The following is a 26,847-nucleotide window of genomic DNA, read 5'->3' on the forward strand; positions in this document are numbered from 1 at the left end:
GTTTGTGGTGTCGCAGAAAGAAAACAAAAGAAAATTTAAAAATGTTTGCAGACTTTGGAAATCCTGGTCATGATACACCTGTGTATCGATTTTTGTGAAGATCGGTCAATGTGAACACGTTCCGGGGGTCTCGAGGGGCACCGTTGAGCCATTTTGCGACGCCCATTAAAAATTCTTTCAGAATACGTTCATTTTCACCACTTTCTAAATTTTGGTAAGAATTTGAGCATGTTAAAGCCCTCAAAAAGCCAATTCATTTGCCTGAATAATAATAATAATCCTTCCAATTTCAATAGAGCCTCACCTGACCTTTCATGTCAGTGCTCGGGCCCTAAATAAAGTAAAAAGTATAAAGTATAAAGTATAAAGTATAAAGTATAAAATATAAAATATAAAATATAAAATATAAAATATAAAATATAAATATAAAATGTAACTGATAAAATATACAATATACAATATTCAATATAAAATTTAAAATGTAAATGATACAATATACAATAGAAAGTATAAAATATAAAATGTAAATGATAAAATATAAAATATAATATATAAAATATAAAATATAAAATACACAATATACAATATAAAGTATAAAATATAAAATGTAAATGATGACAATATTAAATGAGTGCAAAATAGACATCCTGCTCTAATATTAAAATAATTCCTCTCTTGTTATAAAGTACAACATAATTTATACATTAAAAAAAGCCTATATTAATGTTTAAATTATTATCATTATAAAAACATACTTTTCATAAATATTTAAAACTAAATACAAATTATTTTGATCCTTTGCCTTACATTTATCACATATACTAGTTATTACACCTCTATTTCCAGTGCCTATTTGTTCATCAATTTAGTATATATTTTTATATATATAGATATATATAATTTCAATACATGTACTTATGATAAAATAATAAAAGTAAATATCAAAACACATTTAAAGGTACTTCAATATAAGTTTAAATAAGTAAAATCTACTTATCTATATTTCCATCCACCCATCCCTCAGTCCCGGTTCCTCCTCCCTCCTCCTCACTCCCATGCTCCCTCCTCCCCCAGCTCTGGTCCCTCCCTCAGCCCTGGTCCTCCTCCTCCTCCCTGGTCCCTCCCTCCTCCTCCTCCTCCTCACCTCCTCTCTGTGTGATATGCAAACCGAGCAGCAGACGCCTCCCTCCGCAGTTCAGGCTGAACTTTCAATGGACGCACTCCTCTAACCGGACTTTCCTCTAACCGGACTTTCCTCTAACCGGACTTTCTTCTAACCGGACTTTCCTCTAACCGGACTTTCCTCTCCCGTTCGCCCGCCTGAGGAGGAAGTGCAGCCCGGGGCGGTTCTCCTCACCTCTCTGCTGAACCTGAGACTCTTCCCGGAGGAACCTGTGGAGGAGGAACATCTCCATTTGAACTTCCGGACAAGCTTCCTGCTGCTGGTGTTCTTCTTCTCCCCTCGGGTGTGATCCTCCCATCGAGCACCATGTCTCTGAAGACCAGCCAGAAGACGACCACCACCTCCTACCGGACCGTGAACGTGGCCCCTCAGGAGCAGGTGTCCCCCACCTCCTACCGGACCCTGAGCCTGGCTCCCCAGCAGCAGGTGTCCACCACCCTGCTGTCCTCCGGGTCCGTGTCCCCTCAGAGCGACTACTCCTACGAGACGGTCCGGTACCTGGTTCCGGTGCAGCAGGGCATGCAGCAGCAGCACCACCAGAACTTCGTGATGATGCCTCAGCAGATGATGCAGCCCATGGTGCAGCCCATGATGCAGCAGGTGATGCAGCCCATGGTGCAGCCCATGATGCAGCAGATGGTCCGGTGCGTGTCCCCCATGTACGTGCAGACCCTGCCCCGGCAACAGCTGCTGAGCGTCAGCAGCCAGGAGTCCGACCTGTACCTGCAGCAGCAGACCGTGGAGGTGAGCTACACACAACCACACACAACCACACACAACCACACACAACCACACACATCACTATTATTATTATAATATCTGCAGAATGTGACAAACTACCTCATAAACTGATCATGAATAACAACAGACAGAAAGAGGAATTAGATTCACCAAACTACTTTATTAACCCTATATAAACAAATATCTGTTTATTACCATGTTATAAATAGTTACATAATTACCAATTTGTTTTATTATGAAGATCAATCATTGCCATAGACTACATTAATGCACATTGTAACATTTGTCTATATTCTCTATGTCTCTTTTTATACATATGATGATTAACTTTATTCATCATTTAGTTTTCCACCATTGACCCCAAAAATATACACAATCTATTGACAGAAACATAGACTCGTTTATGAGGTGTAATGCACATACATATGTTTGCTTTGGCCTATGTTTTATCAATATTTATATATTTTTCAAAATCCTCTAAACCCTCCTTCCGCTGGGATCAATAATCAATGTATTTCTGATTGATTCAGACAAAAACATGAGGTAAAGTGACTCAAAATAGTTAATTAAGTGAAATAAACACAGGTATTTGCAGATAATTGGGTCAATTTGGGCTGGAACTTGGTTAAAGTAGAAAAACGTCTGTTATGAATGAGAAACTATGAATTAAAAGAGTAATTGTACTATAGGTTTATCATATTTGTGCTGGTTTACATCTCAGTATTAGAGTTTCAGTCTAATTATTCAGTTTCCTGGTTCACTTGTGTGTAAACGGCCCCAACGTGGATTCAGAAGCAGCTCGTTTCATTCGTTGAGCTTTTAGAATCTGATTTAGTCTCTGGAGTTCACAGATGAATGTGAGCAGCCCTCTTCACTTCTCTTCTGGATTTCCCTCAGTGGTCGTCTCTCTGTAAACATCTGTCCACATCTGTAGCTCCTGTGTGTGAGTCCCAGCCTGAGCCGGTGAACGGGGACACACCCTCCTGTAGAGCAGGGGCTCGTCAGTCAGAACCAGTTTGAGTTGTAAGAGAAGTGCAGTCGAGTGAAGAAGGAAACAAGTGGAGCCACAGTAACATTATAAGAGACTTGTTGTTCTTATGGCCTTGAGTTTTACTGTTTCTGGTTGAGTTTGTGCTCTGAACCTGTTCCTCTCTAACCCGACAGCCGGTTTATGAACGAGGAGAAATGCAAAGTTTAACGATGTGAGGAGAAAGAATCGTGTCGGACTTCTTCGTTCAGATTCTTCTCATTTCACCCTACGTTTCTCTTTGTTGTTTCAAAGCAGCTCAGTTTGAAGTAGAACAGGAAGATATCGGCCAAAAGATTATCGAGATACAGATCTCATATCAATGATTACCACAGGAAATGTCTCTTTATTATTACTGTTACGTTTAAAGACTGATTTCTCCTAAAGTTTCTAGCTTTAAACTCGATCAATTACATGTTGTAACTCTGTATTATGAGTAATATATCATATCATTGGACTCTTGCTAATTATGAGAATGACATCACGATGATTAATGATAGTATTTGTTGCCCGGCCCTAGATCAAGCACAATAAAACACTGATGCAACAGAGAGTAGAAAAATGGGAGGAGGAGTTCCCTCTCCTTCTTTATTCCTCTGTGAGTATCAGTCGTGGAACTGAGGTCGACTGTTGACGTTTATTAAAATAACTAACAAAAACTAAAAACAAGTTTCCTCAGATCCTCATTTGATCAAATCTCAGTCTTCTCCCGAGCAGATTATAATAACTGCGTCTGAAGTTTTTCCCGCTGATGATTTACTCAATGGAGTGATCTCTGCAGTGTGAGTGTTTTCTGTGGGAGTGAAACGGTCGTGAAGTGTTTGACGGAGACGCCGTGCCACGCCCGCTCTGACTCGGCCGCGGTGGCACTCCCTCACATTCGAAGACAAACACATTCCTGCACCTGGATGGATTATCTCAGCTGAATTACACTGCAGCGATCAGAGGTCAGACGACTCCTGATACTCAGACACAGTCCAGCCTGGAGGGGCGGGGACACAGAGGTTCCCATGGTGTCTTCAGTTCATTGTCTCAGGGACTGTATATAAAGCCCCTTTAAGAATACTTCATGGTGATTGGCTGGAGGTCTCCTTTGTTGTCAGTTCAGTATCTACATACCGATCTGTAATTGAGGTTGGTGTGTGTTGCTCCAGAGCAACCGCACAAACTTTAATTTTGTGAAATGTGGATTCTCAACCCGCCTGTTTGTAATTAGCTGTTTTCTCGGTCTGTGGTGAGGTCTGAAACTGTCAGATCGGTGGTCTGTTTTGTCAAAGTTTATTAATATCGAATGTATCACGTGTCCAAATTGCACCAAATTCAAAAGTGCACTTTCTTGGGCCCTTAACGACACACACAGGCATGTGAGTCACAGACAGACAGGCCCAGATATCTGGAGTTAGAAAATGATCCAGTGTAGTTTAAACAGTTATTGTTCACAAAGGCTTATTAAGAACTCATACTTCATGTATTGCACAGTTTTATTGAGAGTTAGATAACAGCGGATGTTGAAGCAGAGGAGAAACTGGCAGAGTAACTTCTGAGGCTGGGACACAAGTCGTTTTTGAGGTTGTGCTACTCAAGATTAGAGGGACAACATGAGGGAGAGTCAGGGTAAAGAGGTTAAAAGTCGCAAATCATAAAAAACAAGTCAAATCTCAAGTTATCCAATAAAACTAAAAGTTAACCTCTGGATCGATCAGAACAAGGAACAGGTCGAGATCTGCCCAAGTTGGTTTGTGTCATTTCAAACATGTCGCAGGTCCTGAGTTTATCAAGATTGACGTCACGTTTCCAAGTCGAGTCTAAAGTCAAAGTTAAGTTTGAGGGAACACATTTCCACTGAGATCTCAAGTGTCACTTTTTAAAACCGTTTCTCTTCACTTGGTGCTTCATGGACCAGCAGTGTCAACAGTTCCTTCCCATTAACTTTAATAGGAAACCGGTAGAGCTCAAGGCCGAAAAGTATTTTAAATCCAATCAAGCTGCACAAAACTACACCGACTAGATCCACGATATTTAACATTTTTATTTATTTGCTTTCATTTCGATGTGGTTTCATGATAAGTTTGTCTTTTTCTTTTCTACTGAAACGTAACCCTGGTGTCTCGCAGACTGAGTCTCGTCTCTTTCTGTCTAAATCCGACATTCTCCTCTTTATCTCTCCGTCCTTTTGTTCCGTGGTTTCAGAGCATCAGCGGGAAGTCGTCGTCGTACAGCCTGTCGTCCAGTCCTGTCAAGAGCCCTGAGCCGAGCGCTGAGGAGGCAAGGACACACACACACACACACACACACACACACACACACACACACACTACAAATTCAAGCGTTTTGTCGTCTGGCAAACACACAAATATGCAAATATGAGTCTTTCTCTACTGGAGCAGCAGCAGCAGCATCTTGTCCTGCTTGAGAATTGTTCAGTGAAGTGTTTTCGAGCATTAAAAAGCCAATTATCAAATGTCAACAACACAAACTTCCCGACTTTAAGTAGAAACTCCACTGACACAATGCAAATGAAGTCCATGGCCTTTAGAACACATCTGGAGAAACAAGTCTTTAACTTGTCGCAGCAAGTTTAAAGTTGATCCCACTCATGAGGACGTCAGTCAAACCGATAAGAGAAAGTGAGACGCTCGGCAGCGTCAGATCATGGAAGAGAAAAAACAATTTAATGCATGAAATCGTGAAGAGTTCAACTCCTGAACTCTGCAGAGGAACGCCTCCTCAATTACCTTCAGAACTAATGTGAGACGGATACAGACAGATGTGCAGCCAGGAGACACGAGTCACATCATTAATATGTCCACAGAATTCAGAGGCAGAAAATGATTTCTTCACATATGTTACACTTTTACATTCAGTTGGAAAGTGATATATTTTTGTAGATGTCCATTTTACAGAAAATATAGATAACACATATTCAGGGATTATATTTTTAACCTGTAATTATGTAATTACCTGTATTATTATAGTCATGTATGTGTGCATTTAGTCATAGATTATTTGGAATGAATGATAACAATAGTTATACTACTAGCACTAATAATAATAGTAATAAAACTTACTTTATTTATAGCACCTTTTCAACAACCATTACAAAGAGGACAAATAAAAACAAGTAAACAAAACATCAAAGACAAGAAGCAAAATTATACAAAAACAAAATCCAAAATCTGGTGAAAGAACTGAAAGAGGTTTCTGCCTGGTTTGCAAAATGGTAAATTGTTTAAATTAAGATCAGATTAAATCATAAGTAACTTCCTGAATATGAATTCGATGAGACGTGCAACTCTTACTCTCATTTCTTGACAAGTTTTCAGTACTTGTTAAAAACAAAGATTCAAGATCCCGCTCAGTATTTAACATAGATGTTTTTTAATCTTTAATCTTTAACATAAAAGTCGTCCGTATTCAGTCTAAAAGTCCTTGAGCTTAATTTTAAACAACCTGAGCTCATAAAAACAAGTTTATTGAAGCGGTGCCCAAATATTTTGTTGATTCAAAAGACATAAATTAAAGCAGCGGCAGCCGGCGCATGGATCAAAAGGTTTGCATTGAAGTCCCAGCAGCGTTTGGGTGTAACAGGCTCATAAAACCAATCAGAGCATCGTCTCACATGTCTCTGATGGAACCAGGTGTTCCTGCAGAATGTACCAACGCTGTGGCCCCCCCCCCTCCGCTGCAGCATTCAACTGTCGTGAGGAGACACCTGAGAAATAACAGTGACAACAGCAATGCACTGACTTCAGGTCGGATGATATACTGCTGTGAAATGACACTTTGTGCTGCATCGCTGCAGGCTCAGTTTGAACTAGAACTAGATTGAGATACATATTTCATATCAATGATTACCACGATAAATGTCTCTTTATTATTACTGTTCGATTTAAAAACTGATTTCTCCACCTGAGTAAAGTTTCTAGCTTTAAACTCGATCAATTACGTGTTGTAACTCTGTATTATAAGCAATATATCATTACAATGGACTCTTGCTAATGATTAGAATTACATCACGATGGTTAATGATAGTATTTGTTGTCCAGCCCTAGTTTCAAGACTGAATCCTGCACCTGAGTGAAGTTTGTAGCTGCAGTTTTTTAACTCTAGTATGTCATTTTATCCTGATATGTTTTGATGTGCGAATGAACAATAGCTGAGGTTTGTTCCTCTGTCTGATCTCAGCCTGTGAGTTGATCTCTATGTGATCTGTGATTTAAAATGTAGAGTTTTTCTTTAAAGTGAGAAACAAAAAGAAAGAAAGAAGAGAATCCTTCTGTCGGTTCGGAGCAGACACGCCCGTCAGCACGAAACCTAAACACGTCGATTCAAAGTAATCACTGTCGTTTAGTGTCTTTTTCTTTTTTTTATAAATCTCAGTTCAAACCCACACACACACACACACACACACACACACACACAGACACACACAGACACACACACAGGGAGCTACACCCTGCCTCCAGTGTTACAACAGCACTTTGTTCCTGATCACAGGAGCTTCAACTGTCACGGTGCCACCGAGCCGCTCAGGGCGTGTGTAGAACCCGGTGGGGGGGGCTGTGTGCGTGCCACTTCCCACAGGCCTTCACGCCGGGCGGGTGCATTCCTCTTCCTTGGAACCTGCAGCGTCATGTATACGACTGTTGTCAAAACAGGGCGGTTCCTCGGACTCATGGCGGCTGTGATGGCGCTTTGATGGCGCTTTGATGTCTTAGCTGGAAACTGCCGGGGAAATCAGAGCTGAGAGTTCACGCTGTTATCTACTGAGGAGGTGATAAACGTCCTGCGACAAAACAAAGGTTGAAATAACTTCTCCCAACTTGTCACTTGCAATTCGGCAATTATTTTTAATGTATTACTTTAACTGTTTTAGTGGTCAGATTATTATTTAGTCAATAAAATGTGCAGAAAATAGTAAAAAACAAATAATTCGGGCTCGGGTCCCAGAGGTAGGGCATCCCAGACGCTCCTCTACCAGCTCCTGTTTGGGGGGGTGTTCCCGGGCCACATGGGATTTGTAGTCCCTCCAGCGGGTTATGGGTCTACCCCAGAGTCTCCTCCCAGTTGGGGGCGTGTACCCAGTGAACCTCCAATGGATGGCGCTCAGGAGGAATCCCGACTCGAGGCCTGAGGTCCGGATGTCTGGATTATGAATTTTTCTCAAAAACACCTTGAGGGAATTTCTTCAAATTTGGTAGAAAGGTTGAGTTGGACTCACTTAGATGTGGTTGGTCATAGGTCAAAGGTCGAAGGTCACGGTGGAACACGAAACCCTGTTTGCCTCGTGGACACGATGTCTCAAGTCTGACTTTAGGGACATTTTGAGCTGTTGTTGGACTCAAAGATGGACTGATCTCAGAGGTCAAAGGTCACGATGAGTCTGGGAAATAAACCCGTTTGAGACTGAAACTGCCCTGGTGGGCGGAGGCGTGCACCTGCAGGCTGGTGATACTAGTTTTCTCAATGAGGTCATTTTAAAAACAATGAAAACATGTTTCAACGACTCTCTCGATACAAACGTCCAAAATAAAGTCAACAGGAGTGAGGAGAAGATAAAGATCAGGATGAGATCGTTTATCGTCACCTCTCTTTGTTCCTACAGGGATGAAAGGAAAAGACGTGCAACTCCTTGTGTTATTTTGTAATGATCATTTACTTATTTCTGATTCTGTAAGAAGCTTCTCTGACGGCTCAGTGTTGCCGTTGCTCGGGACGACGGATTTAATATTTTTGGAAACAGGAGGTTCTCGACGTTTTCTTACAACATGTGTTTATAATGAAAACAGAACCTTGCATGAGGAGGAGTGAGGCGCTAAAAATATGCCTGTGTGTGTGTGTGTGTGTGTGTGTGTGTGTGTGTGTGTGAGCATGGGAACAGGTCAAATAAATCTTTGGAGGTTTTAAAGTATCAGGAGGCTCAGTTTTCAATCTACCTGTAGAAGACGCTCATAAGAAACAATCCTACAAACATCTGAATGTTATCGAGTATAAATTAAAATACTAAACGTTGAAATATTTGCGTTACAGTGTCAGAAAACTCTAAAATCAACACACGTGACTAACAACGATGGAAGGTTCGGTGAAATAAAGTAAAAAACAACCAATTTGAGAAACTGAATTGATCCCAATAAAAAAAGATTTGAGAAATCGTGAGCACACCCTAAACATTCGACCAATCGGTGCCCTCCTCACAGATCAGACCGCAGCTCCGCCTCCAGCTGTTTGCTGATGTTCACACGTCTGTACAGGCCACAGCCACATCTGGAAGAAAATATGGATTGAATGTAAAACAACCGATATAGATTCTAACCCAAAAAATGGGAACGGACATTTTTTGCATAATCCTGTTAAAAGACAAATGACAAAGAAACGGACAAAACATAACGTCTCTGCAGGTCGAGCTAATGAGCAGAACTTCTCTCTCTCTCTTTTTTCTTTCTTCTTTCACTAGTTTCACATTTTATCGTAATGATTTAGTTTGTGTCTGTTCATCGGCAGCAGGTTCAGTCGATAGTTGAGCTTCAGTGAAGTTTGTGTCGATCTTTGACTTTTTCACACTTCACTTGTCATCTGTAAACATCTGCAGCCTGAGACATAAACCATCAGACGTCTCCCAGTGTAAACACTTCACTTCAGTGGGGGGTCAAAGTCAAGAGCACTGAGTGATGGTGTGTAGATGTTTGTCGAGAGTGTTGAGGTTCATGTGCGTTTATGCAGGATTGTTGACGGACAAGTTTTCCCCCCGTGAAGATCAAATCTCTCGTCTTCTCAGCGTCTGCACCTCAGAGGCAGATCCAAGGATTACGTGACTGTTAGAAACTGTAATTTATGATTTGACCTGAAGCGTTGTTCCTTCTTAAAGTATTTATCTGTTTGTCTGAGATCAGCTGTTTCCTACACGAGGCTTTTGTCACCACTGCAGGGAATGTGAGGTATTCTCAGTTAATGACAGGACGCTGGCGGGGGGGGGGGGGGGGGGGGCGTCGCATTGTGGTGAGAACCCGGGTCAAGTGTTCAGGTCGGGCATCAATTCCCTGTTTGCACGTTTAAATATCAAGAAGAAAAGTTGGGATCCTGCTGATGTGGGTTTATCAGGTGTTGTTATAGTTCTCAACTTTATCTGGAGTTAGATATTTGTTCTCTGCATATTCAGAATTTTATATATCGCTGTGGATGAAATGGTTTAAAGAGCGAGAAGAGAATGCACGGCTGCCAAAAAAACCTCAATATGACAGAAAGTTAAAACAGCTAATTTTAAATATTATAGATTACAGCAGGTGGACAACTCACTGATTTACTGATCACATAAAAACACACATCACATTCCCTCTTACACACAAATACATAACCTCCCTTTTTTCAATGCTGTATTCTGTTGCTATGGTGACGCCTGTGATATTATAACTGCTTTTAATCACCGACCTCTGCTCCATTAGAGCAAATGTCTCAATTTGTTCACCCGGCAAATGAATCACCGATATTTCCTCTTCATTCATTGACTTACAACTCCGTCGCTGAGAGGGTTGATCCCTTTTGTGTGCAGACGGATTTCTGCTGTTGTGTAATCATCTCCCGGCGGTTGGTGGTTTTGATGCTCGGCTCGTTCGACAGATCGTGTGAACGGTGAAAAGACGGGATGATTAAAATGTGACGTAGCTCAGAGGCGGAGGAGCAGGTCTGATTTCCAAGAGGCTGATTTGAATCTGTAGCTGCAGTTCAATAAAGGCGGGAACGATTTGTGATTTTGTGTTGGTGTAGTGTAGCTGAGTGAGTGTATGTGTGTTTGTTATTTGTGGTATTATTTTCATTTTTCCTTCTTGTTTTTATTCAATTTTGTTCCCCAGAAAATTATGTTTTTTTGCACTGAAGAAGAAAATGATTTACCAATTTAGGAAATAAACTTTTTCAACTTAGAGTTATCAAGATAAATCACCACAATATCTAAATTGAATTTAACAATTGTTGAAGTTATTCCAACCCTTTGTTTGTTTGTCTAAGATCAGTTGCTAAATTATTATTGTATGCTGCTGTCCTGGCCAGGCTTCCCTTGGAAAAGAGGTCATTGTATCTCAACGGGACCGACCTGGTTAAATAAAGGCAAATAAATAATAAAATAAAATTTCTCCTTCTTCTTTAAACTAATGGAAAACAAAACAATACTTCTTCGCTGACTTCATATCTTTGTCTTTGTTTAATAAAGAAAAGTACAAGTAGCACATGTTCACAGAAGAGTGAACTGAAAGTGGAATGTTCTCACTGCAGCGACACAGTGAATCACACACAAAGAGATTTTCTGCAGAACTCACACAGAGGGACACACACAAAGAGGCTGTGTGAGGTCGAATGACTCTTCTCTCTCTCTCTCCAGTGGCAACTAGTGTCACCTGAGCCCTGAGAGCTCAATGACCCACATTACACACACACACACACACACACACTCACACACACACACACACACACACACGAACACACTGACATCATAATCCACCCACTATAGTCGCACTTGCTAACAACAACACATTTGGTCTTTGCAAACAATGATCATGATGATGATGATGATGATGATGATGATGAAGTTGCTTGGAAGTGAGATCCGTTCACACGTGGTCACTGGAGACCCGAGTGGAGACACATTCTGACGCCGAGTGTGAACTGACGAACTCGGAGCCGTGAACTTGTGATCACCTCGTGTTTATATGAAGTCTGAGGGATTTGTTGTTGTGAGTTGAACCAGATGAATAAACCTGATAACGACCTGTGGACGTCTGGTCGTGTCTGAACTCATCTGACCTGCAAAGCTTAGATTCTAAAATGATTTATTATGTCTGCCAACATGAAATCTGCCATTTCAGCCCGTTTTGAAAATGCTGTTGAGTTTTTTAAGGTATTTCAGGAAGTAGTTTTCAGAAAGTCCAATTTATCTGCACTTTATTGTAGTAAAGCGTGAAACCTTAATCTTTCCCTTTTTTCTCCATAAACAGACACTTACTTGTAAAAGCAGGTTTATTAATCGACTTTAAGTCAAATGAAAGAAAGGAAATTCTGGTTTTAGAAATGACTTCATGTTTCCTTTGACCTGCTCTCTTCTCTACGTCAGTTTACCTCAACTTAAACACACACATAGGTTTGTTCCACTCGTTCCCTAAAGACCCCGAACTCTAACCTGAACCATCTCCACTGAATGCTGCTTCACATTCAAACCAACTGTAACATGAATCTTAAAACCAAGTCCCTGTGGGTCTTCACACAGACACACACACTGACACACACACACACACACACACACACACACACACTCACACTGTGCCCTCCTCTCATCATGAGGTCCTTGTCGTCCTCCCTCACATTCTTCACCTCAGTTCGAGCTCGGTGCTGCAGTCACTCGCTGGAATCTAGCGTCTGTCTGCAGGTCAGCTTCATATTAAACTCTGTCACAGTTTAATATGAGTCACATTCTTCTTCTCACACCGAAAACACAGAGACCAACGCAGACCTGGTCACAACAGAAGCAGGTTCAGCGTGACATATCGACAGAGTTCGTGTCCTGAAAGTGACGAGTCAGCAATTTCTCTAACCAGTACTAGGACGTCTCAGAGACAGAAAAGAGCCGAGTCAGCGACCTGACCTCTGTCTAAGTGCTGCTCTGGCTTCATGTGCACGTCGGCTCCTCAATGAGCCCGATTGCTCCTTCTCACCCTGAACCCTGAATTCACTTTATATTACGTGAGTTTTGCAGACACTTCAATATGGAATCAGATTTTATTGTAGAGGGATTTAAAGCGTGGGAAGTTTGATTTTATATCATAGGGGGGGGGGGGGGGTCACCAATGAAGATGCACAACAGCTGTTTTCCCTAAAAGTTCAGGTGCCGCTCTCATGGCATCTTTAGAAGGAGTATTTTTAAATAGCCAGTTTTTTTTAAACATATTAATCTGTATTACAAATTGGACCAATTAAAAAAACAAAACCTTAACAGTCTGATGTCAGTGTGGACAAGGTGTGTACAATATAAAAGTGCAATTCAATTGCGTCCCTTCTTGTGCCTTTTATTTAATACGGTATATTTTGAGTGAAATTATTTCCACCTTAACTGCAGTAAAGAGTAAAACATATTAACCAAATAAGCCGATCCTGTCTCGTGGGAGGGGCTCATTCAGCCAGGGTGAGTGAATATGAACATGTTCACAGATCCATTCAGGAAATGAGGAAGGAAGGAAAAGACATGAGTCATTTTAAGGCCACAAGAGGAATTTGTTCATGACAAACTTTTAGAGTTTGAGGAGGATGTGATAAGAGCGGGACCTTACAAATTCACCATTGTTGTGGTCGACTAATTCAAAGGAAACAAATATTACAATCACAGAAAACAAGCGGATTTAGTTTATTTTCTTGTTGTAAATATCACATGTAGAAGTTGTTCCTGAAGAACCTCAGCGGCTCGTGACAACACAACAAACACGATCCAGCCGGGTGTCATTGACCTTTATTCTCTGGGCTGCTTCACGTCTCTCAGTCAGTCGCTCTCCCTTTCTCTGCAGGAATGAGCGGCATGTTGCCGTGGCAGCCACAGCCCTGCGGCTTGGGACACGCCCACCTCCATGTGATCACACATGTATGCTTCTTACCCCTCATGTTGCTCTGCTCTGCGTCTTTTGACTTTTGTGATTTTAGTCGCAAGCTGTTATCCAAACATGCACTTTGAGTTCTGACTCAGTAAATATAACTTCACATGTTATTCCCGTATAAAACATGCACCTTTATTCACTGTTAATCATTTGTTGTTGTGGTGGTTTCACGGTCACGCTCCAGCTGGAGTTCCCACACACTGTGTGTAGTCAGGTTTCTCTCACACATGTAAAACCACCGGATTAGAATTGACACGTTACCTGAGTTTCTTCCCCCCCCCCGGGCCCAAAGTCAAAAAACAGGTTTCCAGCAGGAATCAAATTCCTATAGCAGCCTGTTTTTTTATTCTCTGGTTTAATCTGTGAGCTTTCAGGCCTTTTTGTTCCGCTTCCTGTTTTATTCTTTGCAGTCTGCTGCGTCTCTTTCTTTCTTTCGGACAATGCAGCTGCTGTGCCAGTGTTTCCTGGTAGCGGTGACATCATGGTTCAGTCTTTCTTCCATTGGTTCGGCTGCATGAGGAAGCATTAAGGGCCATGGAGTTCACAAACAACATGAACCACAGGAGATGAGGAACTGAGTGTTGGTGAACAAACATCCAGTTTCCCATCTTTAAAGAAAGCAACAACATTTGTAGACCGGCCTCAAAATGCTGAGGGAAGGTTTCTCAAGTCTGACATAAGCTTTTTTCAGAAATGACCTGCGGGTGAATTCCAGAGAATCATGTAGGTTGTGTTTGCTTTTCACACATGCACAACACAGAGGGAGGTTTGTCTGCCACAGCAACAAATCCTCTGCATTCTTCAGGCGAGAGGTGGAGCAGCCGGGTGCAGCAGACATGAGACAGGAAGTGATGTAATAACTCCGAGGTGGAGATCACCTGATTGTCTTGATACCGATTTTACATCTTCATCAGTGTGTGACGTCGCTTTTTCACCAGGAGATATTTGTCACACGTCTGAACGTTTCCATACATTTCTGAGTTTAAGGAACTCAAAATCTCCAGAGTACTTTGGACTTCAGGTGTAAATGTATTAAATGTGAAGCCTTTAAAACTAAAATATATGATTTAGTCTGAGAATCATCAGATAAACTAAGTATATTGAAACGTTGCGTGTCTGTGTGGGTCCTGAGGCTTCTCCAGTAGCACGATAGTGAGAACTTCTCTGGATGTGAAATTCTGGCTCCTGTGGAATGTGCACACCCAGTTTTTAACAAGACATGAATCCAGATGAAATATGTCCCCTCAGCGTCTCTGTGTCTCTGTTTCTTTGTGTCTTTGTGTCTTTGTGTCTCTGTGTCTCTGTTTCTTTGTGTCTCTGTGTCTTTGTGTCTCTGTGTCTCTGTGTCTCTGTTTCTTTGTGTCTCTGTGTCTTTGTGTCTCTGTTTCTCTGTTTCTCTGTTTCTTTGTGTCTTTGTGTCTCAGTGTCTATGTGTCTCTGTGTCTATGTGTATTTGTGTCTCTGTGTCTCTGTGTCTCTGTTTCTTTGTGTCTCTGTGTCTCTGTGTCTCTGTGTCTCTGTGTCTCTGTGTCTCTGTTTCTTTGTGTCTTTGTGTCTCTGTGTCTCTGTTTCTTTGTGTCTTTGTGTCTCTGTGTCTCTGTTTCTTTGTGTATTTTTGTCTCTGTTTCTTTGTGTCTCTGTGTCTCTGTGTCTCTGTGTCTCTGTTTCTCTGTTTCTCTGTGTCTCTGTGTCTCTGTGTCTCTGTTTCTTTGTGTCTTTGTGTCTCTGTGTCTCTGTGTCTCTGTTTCTCTGTGTCTCTGTGTCTCTGTGTTTCTGTTTCTTTGTGTCTTTGTGTCTCTGTGTCTCTGTGTTTCTGTTTCTCTGTTTCACTGTGTCTGTTTCTTTGTGTCTCTTTGTCTCTTTGTCTCTGTGTCTCTGTGTCTGTCTCTGTCTCTGTCTCTGTCTCTGTCTCTGTCTCTGTGTCTCTGTGTCTCTGTGTCTATGTGTCTCTGTGTCTCTGTGTCTATGTGTCTCTGTGTCTATGTGTATTTGTGTCTCTGTGTCTCTGTGTCTCTGTGTCTCTGTGTCTCTGTGTCTGTCTCTGTCTCTGTCTCTGTGTCTCTGTGTCTCTGTGTCTATGTGTCTCTGTGTCTCTGTGTCTATGTGTCTCTGTGTCTATGTGTATTTGTGTCTCTGTGTCTCTGTTTCTTTGTGTCTTTGTGTCTCTGTGTCTCTGTTTCTTTGTGTATTTGTGTCTCTGTGTCTCTGTTTCTTTGTGTCTTTGTGTCTTTGTGTCTTTGTGTCTCTGTGTCTCTGTGTCTCTGTTTCTCTGTGTCTGTGAGTCTCTGTTTCTCTGTGTCTCTGTGTCTCTGTGTCTCTGTGTCTCTGTGTCTCTGTTTCTCTGTGTCTCTGTTTCACTGTGTCTTTGTCTCTGTGTCTCTGTGTCTCTGTGTCTCTGCATCTCTGCATCTGTGTCTTTGTCTCTGTGTCTATGTGTCTTTGTGTCTCTGTGTCTCTGTGTCTCTTTGTATCTGTGTCTCTGTGTCTTTGTGTCTTTGTCTCTGTGTCTCTGCCAAATCTTTAAGATCATATCCGAGCTAAGCTTTGAATCCTAGATTGTGTCTGAAGCTAAAAGGAGTGAACCGCAGCTCTGAGCTGATCTGAAAGCAGTTGAGCTTCAGGATCTTTGAATCACACGATCAAACCTTTCCTAAAGTTGTCTTGTAAAATGTGGACAGGTTCAGACAAAGCGTTTGAAATGATATTGTGTTATGTTTGGCGTCGCTCACACTTTCTTGGCTGATTTTTATCTGTAATCGGGAGTTTAACACAAACTCACTGCCGATTATTTTACCTGCACGTTGCATCATTTTGAGTTTGGGCCTGTTGGGTTTTGTCGTGACGGGTCCAGCTTGTGTAGCAGTGAGAGAGGCGTTATCGCAGTATTGCAGATAGTAACTTTCTATTAGAAACATGAATCACTCTCATCAGTGACTCACAACAACCAATTAATAAATCATTACCCTCCTAACTCGTCCGGCAGCTCTTCACATATGAGACATTATGCAGAGGGACAGGTCCAGTCCTGCTCGGGCCGAACGCCTCCTCGATACAAGGAGCTGCTGCTGCTGCACCCACAGATTCATGTGTTGAAGATCCAGCAGGTTAAATCAGACCAAACGTTTGAATCAACAACCCCAGCCAACCTGTCTCTCACACAGAAAACCACTGACACACTTCTCATTACTCTTTATAGAACCTAATCCCACCGGGGATTTCCTTTAACAACAGATAGAACCTGAGGTAGACGTGTTGCTACAGGTGGTTGAACTCTGGAACTGACGAGGAAGGATTTATAAAAGAGGTTCTTAACAACCAGCTTCGTCCTAAAGTGCAACACGTGACCAGAAAGAGCAGCTTTAAATGAGAAAGACAAATATAGGTCTGCTGGTGTTGACCTGTCATGTGTGTCAGAGTTTGACAGACAAGTGTTTGCAGAGAGTGAAGGTGCTCTCTGTGTGAAGAGTACACACACACACACACACACACACACAGAGCTCAGATCAGCGTTACCTCAGATAACAGGTTATGCAACTGTGTGAGTGTTTGCTGCAGTGAATGTTTGACTCGACTCTGTTGCTACACGCAGATAAGAGCGGCTGAGGGGCGTGTGTGGCTCCGATCAACTGCAGGTGGAGTGTGTAAACCCTGAAGCAGGTGGAAACCCTGGGAGCTTCTGTGTGGTTCAGTTCTATTGAGCGTGTAAGAGGATCTGTAATGTGAGGAAGTTTCCTGGATCCAGATCCACAAAGAAAAGAATTTCCCAGTCCACATGCCCGACCAATCACGAGCCAGAGTCTGTTGTCAATCATGAGGTTTCACAGCTTTTGTACATCATCAAATAACGAATCAAACCCAAAATGATCAGGAACATAAAAACTTGAACAAACATCATTGTGACCTGAAATGACTGAAACCATCTTTGGGAAACGTTTATTTGACTTGTCCTTGTCTGGGTCTTATGAGCTATCCCACAGCCAGCCACTAGGGGGCGATCACAATGATCAGGCTTCAGTTTTGGGAGCTGTTTATTTCTAATTTCTTGAGTGCAAAAGTCGGATTAATCTGCATTTACAGCTGAAGATTCATATCAGTGTGAGTCAAGATTAAAGATGACTGAATGTGTCGGATGAGGGGATAACATGTATGTGTTCATGCACTTGAATGTGAGTAAAAATCTGTTTTCTGCCTTTTTTCTTCCAGGAGGAAGAAGAGGAGGAGGAGGAGGAAGAGGAGGAAGAAGAGGAGGAAGAAGAGGAGGTAGAGGTGGAGGAGGTGGAGGTCATCAACATCATACAGCAGAAGCCTCCGCCGGCGATAGAGAGGATCTCCCGGACGGAGGTGAGGAGCGAGCTGAGGGAGGTGCAGCAGCCGACCAAGATGGACACGCGCTACTTCGGCGAGCTGCTGGCCGACGTCTACCGGAAGAACTGCGACATCCACTCCTGCATCTCCGAGCACGTGTCCAAGATCCGTGGACAGTGAGTGTGGAAGCCTTAAAGAAACCTTAAGAAAAGCTTCAAGAAACCTTAAAGTAAACCTTAAAGAAACCTTGAAGAAACCTTGAAGAAACCTTAAAGAAACCTTAAAGAAACCTTAAAGAAACCTTAAAGAAACATTAAAGAAACCTTAGAGAAACCTTGGAGAAACCTTAAAGAAACCTTAAAGAAACCTTGGAGAAACCTTAGAGAAACCTTAAAGAAACCTTAAAGAAACCTTAGAGAAACCTTGGAGAAACCTTAAAGAAACCTTAAAGAAACCTTAAAGAAACCTTAAAGTAAACCTTAAAGAAACCTAAAAGAAAACCTTAAAGAAATCTTAAAGAAACCTTAAAGAAACCTTAGAGAAACCTTAAAGTAAACCTTAAAGAAACCTTAAAGAAACCTTAGAGAAACCTTAAAGTAAACCTTAAAGAAACCTTAAAGAAACCTTAAAGAAACCTTAAAGTAAACCTTAAAGAAACCTTAAAGTAAACCTTAAAGAACCTTTAAGAAACCTTAAAGAAACCTTTAAGAAACCTTAAAGAAACCCTAAAGAAACCTTAAAGAAACCTTAAAGAAACCTTAAAGAAACCTTGAAGAAACCTTAAAGTAAACCTTAAAGTAAACCTTAAAGAAACCTGAAAGTAAACCTTAAAGTAAACCTTAAAGAAACCTTAAAGAAACCTTGAAGAAACCTTAGAGAAACCTTAAAGTAAACCTTAAAGAAACCTTAAAGAAACCTTAGAGAAACCTTGGAGAAACCTTAATGAAACCTTAAAGAAACCTTGGAGAAACCTTAGAGAAACCTTGGAGAAACCTTAGAGAAACCTTAAAGAAACCTTGGAGAAACCTTAGAGAAACCTTGGAGAAACCTTAGAGAAACCTTAAAGAAACCTTAAAGAAACCTTAGAGAAACCTTGGAGAAACCTTAAAGAAACCTTAAAGTAAACCTTAAAGAAACCTTAAAGAAACCTTGGAGAAACCTTAGAGAAACCTTGGAGAAACCTTTAAGAAACCTTAGAGAAACCTTAAAGAAACCTTAAAGTAAACCTTAAAGAAACCTTAAAGAAACCTTGGAGAAACCTTAGAGAAACCTTGGAGAAACCTTAAAGAAACCTTAAAGTAAACCTTAAAGAAACCTTAAAGAAACCTTGGAGAAACCTTAGAGAAACCTTGGAGAAACCTTAGAGAAACCTTAAAGAAACCTTAAAGAAACCTTAGAGAAACCTTGGAGAAACCTTAAAGAAACCTTGGAGAAACCTTAAAGAAACCTTAGAGAAACCTTTGAGAAACCTTAAAGAAACCTTGGAGAAACCTTTAAGAAACCTTAGAGAAACCTTAAAGAAACCTTAAAGAAACCTTGGAGAAATCTAAAAGAAACCTTAGAGAAACCTTAAAGAAACCTTAAAGAAACCTTAAAGAAACCTTGAAGAAACCTTGAAGAAATCTAAAAGAAACCTTAGAGAAACCTTAAAGAAACTAGATTCTAGAACTATGATTAAAGTACTAACTTCATGTATTCATGGGAACATCTGTGCTCAATAAATTCATCCTCTTCACAGCTGCAGGTTTTAGTTTGGTACTTTTTTGAGCAGGATACATTTTCCAAAAATTAAATAAATCACATTTTAAACTTTTATCAGGTTAATGTTATTGTGAATATCATGATAGCGACATCGTCCCCATCTCTATAAAAAGACTGAGTCGTCTTGAAGATTCTTTATCACCTCCGTCCTCATCTTTATTTCCAGATTAACAGTTATTATTTGTTACTTTGATGTGGTGGGATAAAGAATAAACCTCAGTACAGATCTGCTCTAGTTGTCAATGTGCTGCAGACAGACGTCAGTGTAACTCACCCTCCACTCTTGGTCACAGACATGTAGGTCAGGTGGTGTGAGGCAGCCAATGAGCAGCTTCTGTTTTGTCTCCCCAGCTGATTGAGTGTTTACCCATAAAACTGTAAACCTCCTCCCACCTTTCACCTCTCTGTCAGCGACTAAACACATGAGGCTCTAAATCACTCAGCAAACACACACACACGCATACACACACACTCTCTCTGCAGTCATGCCCACCTCCTCATTGTCTGTGTTTCCTGTGTGTGTGTGTGTTACAGTAAACATCAGCTGGATCCCAGCAACGACTACAAGGTGAGAGACAAACACACGTCCTATGAATGAATCTCAACTTAGGACCTGAACATGAAATATAATAAAAGATGGCAGGTGGTGGAGGGATATCAATTGTCTTCACTCTGAAGCTGAATGTTTAAAAAGTTCCTCACATCTGGTTTAGTCGTTTGATTCGTCACTTTCACATTAAAACCTGCTGATGATTATTTTCTTGTGTGTTTGTCCCTCCTCCTTTCTTTGTGTGTGTGTGTGTGTGTGTGTGTGTGTGTGTGTGTCTGTGTGTCTGTGTGTATGTGTTCAGGTGGAGAAGGAGGAGGTGGAGGCCTTGATTCCCAAAGGAGGAACTGAACTGACCAAGCAGCAGATCCGTTACCTGCTGCAGGTGAGACACAGATCACAATATCATCTCACTTATTTTAAATCTGTAACACAGACAGATTCTGTATTCATACATATCTATCATCATATTATATATGTATTCATACATATCATGATAACTTGCTGCTGTTGTTGTTGTTGACAAACTGAAGTGTTTTTACTTTACACATCTTCCACTGACACAAGCTTTGACTGTTAATTAAATATTAATACATTTTAAAACTTGTACCATGTTGTTCTTCATCAGTCAATCTGTGTTTTTTTAAAACTATTTATTGAGCTGCTTTGTATTTAAATGGTGTTTTGTGTCATTACAAACACATTATTACAGTATTGTTTGTGATGTTCCTCTTCACTCATTATAAAATTATAAATATGGAGGTGGAGTTAAATAATGTTATGTTTATTAATTTCTATATAAACCTAAAGCTTCATATTTATCACAGACGTGGTTACTTCATTACCTTGTGTGTCCTCTGTGTGTGTGTGTGTGTGTGTGTGTGTCAGACTCGTCTCACTGCAGATAAGAGCATGCGCCTCCTGCTCTCCACCTTCAGCAGTCTGAGGGAGGAGCTCCTCCACATGTCCGAGGACCTGCGGGTAAGATCCCCCCCCCCCCGCTGCCACACAGGAGGAAACAGAACCAACCTCACGAGTCAGATTCAAACACGTTAACGTCCAGTTCAGACCAGGACATGAGATGTTTGTGTTCTTCCAGTTACCTCGTACACTTGCTCACTGGGAAGCTTCCACACATTGTCCTGCTGGTTCCTCACATGGACTCACTCTGACATGTTACTCGGCTGCAGGAACATCTGTCTTCTCACTAGGGTTGCAAAATTCCGGGAATATTCAAAGTTGGAAACTTTCCATGGGAATTAACGGGAATTAATGGGAATATACAGGAATAAACTGGAAATGTTGTGGGTATTTTATACTAACTGTATTTACCTTGTCATATACAGACATAAATATAAACATTTTGTTTTGTCATAGGCTGATTTGAGCCCTGAGGAAACTTTGGGCACTTGACTATATGCTTCTGCATCGTTGTGTCATTCTTAACATAGGTCTTTGCACAGTATTTGCAAATGTACACAGCCTTTCCTTCTACATTGGATGAGGTGAAATGTCTCCACACATGAGAGAGTGCACGTGGCATTGTTCTGTAGAATAAGATGAGAAAAACGTTTGTAAAAAACACTAATGCAATGCCAGAGATATGAATAGTTAGCCAAACAATTGGAATCGTCTGTAAACATATTTTACAATTGATGGATAAATGAATGGAAATAGGCTAGATGAACAGATGAACAATCCTCAATCAGCATGCTAATATATTTTCTCCAGTAATATCATGGAAACTTACCTGACTAGTCCTGCACTCTACAGCAGGCCTCAGTAGCCCTGCTGTAGAGTGAAGGATGCTGGGAGTTATCTGTGCATGTGATGGAAGAATGCACAGTGGAGGGTTGAAACTCAACGTTCCATACATCTTTAAAATAGAGTTTTGAATGACGTTTTTATTGCTCAGCGTTTAATTTGCGTTTTTTTTTTTTTTTTTTCAAAATTCCCAAAACTCCCAAGCCAAACTTCCCATGGAAACTTTCCGCCCCTTTGCAACCCTACTTCTCACCAACTCCAGTAACTTTCAGGAAGACTCCAGACTCCGGTGCATGTCTGAAATCTGTCAGAGTGACTTTCATTCTTATTCTGAAGGATCGATGTCACATTTTCCTTCACAAATACAAGAGAAACACTTTGAACATCGACAGTGTTTTAGATAAAAATCAAGTTCACCAGTAAAAAAATGATCCGTGAGGATGTTCAGGTTTCATTGATACAAACGTGTGCAGACAGATCCAGATGTTTGCAGCTGTTCCTGCAGCCTGTAGATCACATTACGAGCTTTTCAGTCGTGTGAGTCAATAAAATGTTTTCAATAATAGATACGTGCCGGCATCACGCCAGATTTTAATAACTGCTTCTGTTGATGTGAGGGAGTTTCTCCGATCGTGTGATAACATTCACGAAGAGACACAATCAGCCGATCAGATAAAAAGAAACAAATAGAGATGAGGCTCATGAACACAAACTGTTTGCTGCTGCAGCGTCTGGAGATGGAGAAGGAATCCCTGGAGCGAGATCTGAGCTTCAAAGCCGACCAGGCCAAGCAGTACGACGTCCTCCTAGAGGCCGTCCGGGACAACAACAGGCAGCTGCAGGTACAAACACACACACCTGGCTATACTCCCAGTGTGTGTCTGTGTGTGTGTGGGTGTGTGTGTGTGTGGAATGTGGGTGTAGCTACACTACTCATGAAGCAGATTGACAAGTTCCCTCAAAGTAACTGGGTCAAAGTAAAGTTTCAGTGACTCATAGATTGTTGTTAAATATCAGAATCTGCTTATTAAAGGATAAATTCAGGTTTATAACAACTAACAGCAGATTATATTGTAAGCTGCTATTTGAAGTGAGCGCTCTGACTTCCTGTGTGTGCTCCGCCCCCCCCCCCCCCAGCTGTCCCTGAAGGAGACCAGTTCCTCCCAGCGCTCCCTGGAGACTCAGCTGTCCAGCAGCAGAAACACCGACTCCAGCCGCGAGTTCAAGGTCAAAGAGCTGGAGGGAAGGATGAGGGCGATGGAGAAAGAGAACGAGATGCTTCGGACCAAGGTAAGACTCACACGGGCGGGAGGAAAACATTTGGTTGCTTAGTTACCATGAGTGTTTGTCGGCTTTGCACAGAAGCCATGTGACGATGTTCCATCTTCTTCTCCTCCCGTCCTCCAGGTGGCCGGTCAGGGCAGCAGCACCACCCTGCACCTGAAGACGGAGGAGCTGTCCCGTCAGTACAACGACCAGCTGAGCTCCATGAGACAAGAGAAGGACTCAGAGATAACCAGGCTCAGGGTGAGAATCCATCCGTCCATCCATCCATCCATCCATCCATCCATCCATCCATCCATCCATCCATCCATCCATCCATCCATCCAAATATCCAAATATCCATCTATTCATCTATTCATCCATCCACCCATGAAATCTTCGAAACTTTTCTTGCGCAGTCAACAGACCAAACTGTTAATATGCAGGTTTTTGCCATATACCTGTAACTAGCTGTAGTTTAATCTTCAATACTTACTTTGGAACACTTACTTTACATCATATGTGATATGTGTTCATATAAACCATATTGATATTATATATCATTTTATACAACAATATTGTCTTTTGCACACTCTGTCTACATATTCTTACACTCATAGTATATTATATTATCTATTGTATAGTCAAATACTTATATTTATACCTCTACTATATATCATATCATGTTATATCATACTCTTTGTATATTCTTAGTATATATAAGTCTATATACACATATTTATACATGTGTACATGTTATTATTATTATATTTACTATTATTGTTATATATACTGTTGCTGCCATTATTACTATATACTGCTGTTATATTGGTATAATTACTATCATATATAAATATATATTATGTTATATTATATACTATATATACTGTACTATTTTTATATACTGTCTAACAATAACATTACCATCATATCATCAGTACTATTACCATCATCTTGCCACTGCACCTTATCTACGTATTTATCTTGTGTTTCTGTTTTTATTCTTTCTACCTCAATATTTTTTATTTTATTCTATTGTTTTGTATTTTATTGTATTCAAATATACCGGCTGCTATGACGACTTAATTTCCCTTCGGGGATGAATAAAGTAATCTATCTATCTATCTATCTATCTATCTATCTATCTATCTATCTATCTATCTATCTATCTATCTATCTATCTATCTATCTATCTATCTATCTATCTATCTATCTATCTATCTATCTATCTATCTATCTATCTATCTATCTATCTATCTATCTATCTATCTATCTATCTATCTATCTATCTATCTATCTATCTATCTATCTATCTATCTATCTATCTATCTATCTATCTATCTATCTATCTATCTATCTATCTATCTATCTATCTATCTATCTATCTATCTATCTATCTATCTATCTATCTATCTATCTATCTATCTATCTATCTATCTATCTATCTATCTATCTATCTATCTATCTATCTATCTATCTATCTATCTATCTATCTAGCAAACGTTAGCATGCTAACAGTCACTAAACTAACATGATGGATGAGATACCAGCCACACGTCAGCCTGCCAACGTTAGCATGTAGCTTCATTTTGGCAGGAAAACACGATTTCAGCTGAAAAGACGAAATAGTTTTTTCACTTGAATGTTTTTTAAAACCCTCCTGGTCCCGTCTCTGTTCTGCCTCCAGACCCAGATCACACGGATCCAGACTGAGACGACCAGCGAGCAGTCGTCGTCGGACAAGAGCCTCCACCTGAAGATCTCGGAGCTGCTGGTCATGTTGGAGCAGCGGCAGACCACCATCACCCGGCAGGAGGAGGTCTGAACCCCCCACACACACTAACATTTAGGTTTTTAACATAGGATCATCAAGGAAACCGTGAAGAACCTGTTCCACGGTCTTAACGTTTCAGCTCCTGAGAGACAAACTACACATTTTACACAACCACAGGTTTCCATTCAAACACTTCAGTCCTGCAGTAACTCAGAGGAACTGCTCGTCCACCTCTTCAGAGTTTTCACCTTTCAGGTCCGACAGCATTCTGACAGCGTCGACTCGAAACGTCAGTTCATTCAAACCTCAGGAATGTTCTGTTCACACACACACACACACACACGTTCTGTGGTCTCTCACACAAACGGACGATCGGAGGCAACAACTTTACATTTAAAGTGATTTTTAAAAAAAAAGCGAGGCTCCAAAAACTGGAAAGAGAAGCTGACAGGAAAGACCTTTTTTTTATATTTTTTTATTTCACAAAAACACTCAATAAAAGTCCCAAATTGTGAATCAAACAAATTAAATTCACAATAGTTTTTCGGTGAACTTTTAATACGTAGAAGTTACTTGACAGACTTCAGAGGTTCTGACCTTTGACCTCTTGCGTCCTTCAGGAGATCAAGAAGCTGATGAGGGACAAAAACGACAGCTCCAAGAACACCACCAAGACCGTCATCACCAAGAGGTACGTCGCCACGGCAACTGTCAGTCATCCCACCAGGTGTCATCTACTACACATCATCAGTCTACTGGTCGAAAACAATATTCAACAGATATTTTAATAATTATTTGTTAGTTTCAGTGTTTTAATTGCAGCTGAATTTCTTTGTCTTTTACAGTAACTCCAGTAACTCCTTTGAATTAATTGAGACAATAATTTGCAGGTTGTTCATTAATTAAAATTGTGTGTGTGTGTGTCTTTGTGTGTGTGTGTGTGTAGATACAGGAACCAGTACCCTATCCTCGGGCTGCTCGGCGACGACTACGTTTCGAGTCATTCACCGATCAAAGAGGACAAGACCATCGTCATCGAGAGAACAACTGGAGAGATCATCAAACAGGTAAACAAAAGAGGAGGAGGAGGAGGAGGTGGAGGAGGAGGAGCAGGAGGAGGAGGAGGAGGAGGAGGAGGAGGAGGAGGAGGAGGAGGAGAAGAAGGAGGAGGAGGAGGAGCATTGATTCGTTTGAACAGGAGATGATCAAATAGGAAATAACACAGAGGTAAAGAACAGTTATAAAATAATTCTGGGTCTCGACTGAGACGACAAAGGTTTTAAAACTTGACAAATGTCTCATAATTTATCTGAACTTTTTTACAGTTTCTCTACATGTCGGATATTAATTAAATTAAAACTTTACACTTTGAAGAGTGGAAGGTTCTATGTAAAATGAATAATAAAGGAACTGCTGCCTGGGCATCTTCTCTCTGAACGAGGGAGCCTGAGACATTGAAACCCATTGAAAAACAAATCAAGTGTAATTTCACAAGAGATTTGCAGAATTTTATAAAATGCATTTCAATCTTTCAGCTTTAGAACCAAATCATCTCTTTACACGAGGCTCTAGGTCTGATTTACATTTAAGAAGAGGTAAAAATTGCCCTTAGACACCAGAGGGTTCAAACTGGTGATTCAGACATTGAAGGTAAGTTTAGTAACTTTAACTGTAGCTGAAAAATCATAAAAACACAACTTCTTCTTATTATTTTTTTTCTGTTTATGAACTTTGACTGGAAACATAACAGCTGTATCTGTGTTCTGTTTATTTCGGAACAGGAAATCATTACTTCACCTTAAAGACACACTGCTTCTCTCCGACAGGCATGATCGAACGACAAGAAGACGCCCC

At 40.8% G+C, this 26,847-nt stretch overlaps 1 protein-coding gene across 2 annotated transcripts; it reads left to right on the top strand.

Moving 5' to 3' along the window:
• The first annotated feature begins 1,193 nt into the window (after positions 1 to 1,193).
• Positions 1,194 to 26,847, top strand: pof1b (POF1B actin binding protein). Of its 2 annotated transcripts, none has more exons than XM_061085610.1 (13): positions 1,194 to 1,927; positions 5,142 to 5,216; positions 17,783 to 18,060; positions 20,180 to 20,213; positions 20,497 to 20,577; positions 21,081 to 21,173; positions 22,685 to 22,798; positions 23,094 to 23,246; positions 23,364 to 23,483; positions 24,907 to 25,038; positions 25,614 to 25,684; positions 25,940 to 26,060; positions 26,820 to 26,847. In XM_061085610.1, exons 1-13 carry the CDS (start codon positions 1,490 to 1,492, stop codon positions 26,823 to 26,825), a joined length of 1,716 nt encoding a protein of 571 aa, XP_060941593.1. In that variant the 5' UTR covers positions 1,194 to 1,489; the 3' UTR covers positions 26,826 to 26,847. The 2 variants fall into 2 exon arrangements, with proteins under 2 accessions (XP_060941593.1, XP_060941592.1); XM_061085609.1 differs by having other exon boundaries at positions 26,775 to 26,837.

Source organism: Limanda limanda, chromosome 14, assembly GCF_963576545.1.
Source record: "Limanda limanda chromosome 14, fLimLim1.1, whole genome shotgun sequence".
NCBI classification, from domain to species: domain Eukaryota; kingdom Metazoa; phylum Chordata; class Actinopteri; order Pleuronectiformes; family Pleuronectidae; genus Limanda; species Limanda limanda.

What these genes read in the sequence shown, in the direction of transcription:
- pof1b (XM_061085609.1), top strand. Translation starts at nt 1,490, where the DNA reads ATGTCTCTGAAGACCAGCCAGAAGACGACCACCACCTCCTACCGGACC. An exon ending in CTGAGCCGAGCGCTGAGGAG is followed by an intron (nt 5,217 to 17,782) that starts GCAAGGACACAC and finishes TTTTTCTTCCAG; the next exon opens with GAGGAAGAAGAGGAGGAGGA. An exon ending in AAGACCGTCATCACCAAGAG is followed by an intron (nt 25,685 to 25,939) that starts GTACGTCGCCAC and finishes GTGTGTGTGTAG; the next exon opens with ATACAGGAACCAGTACCCTA.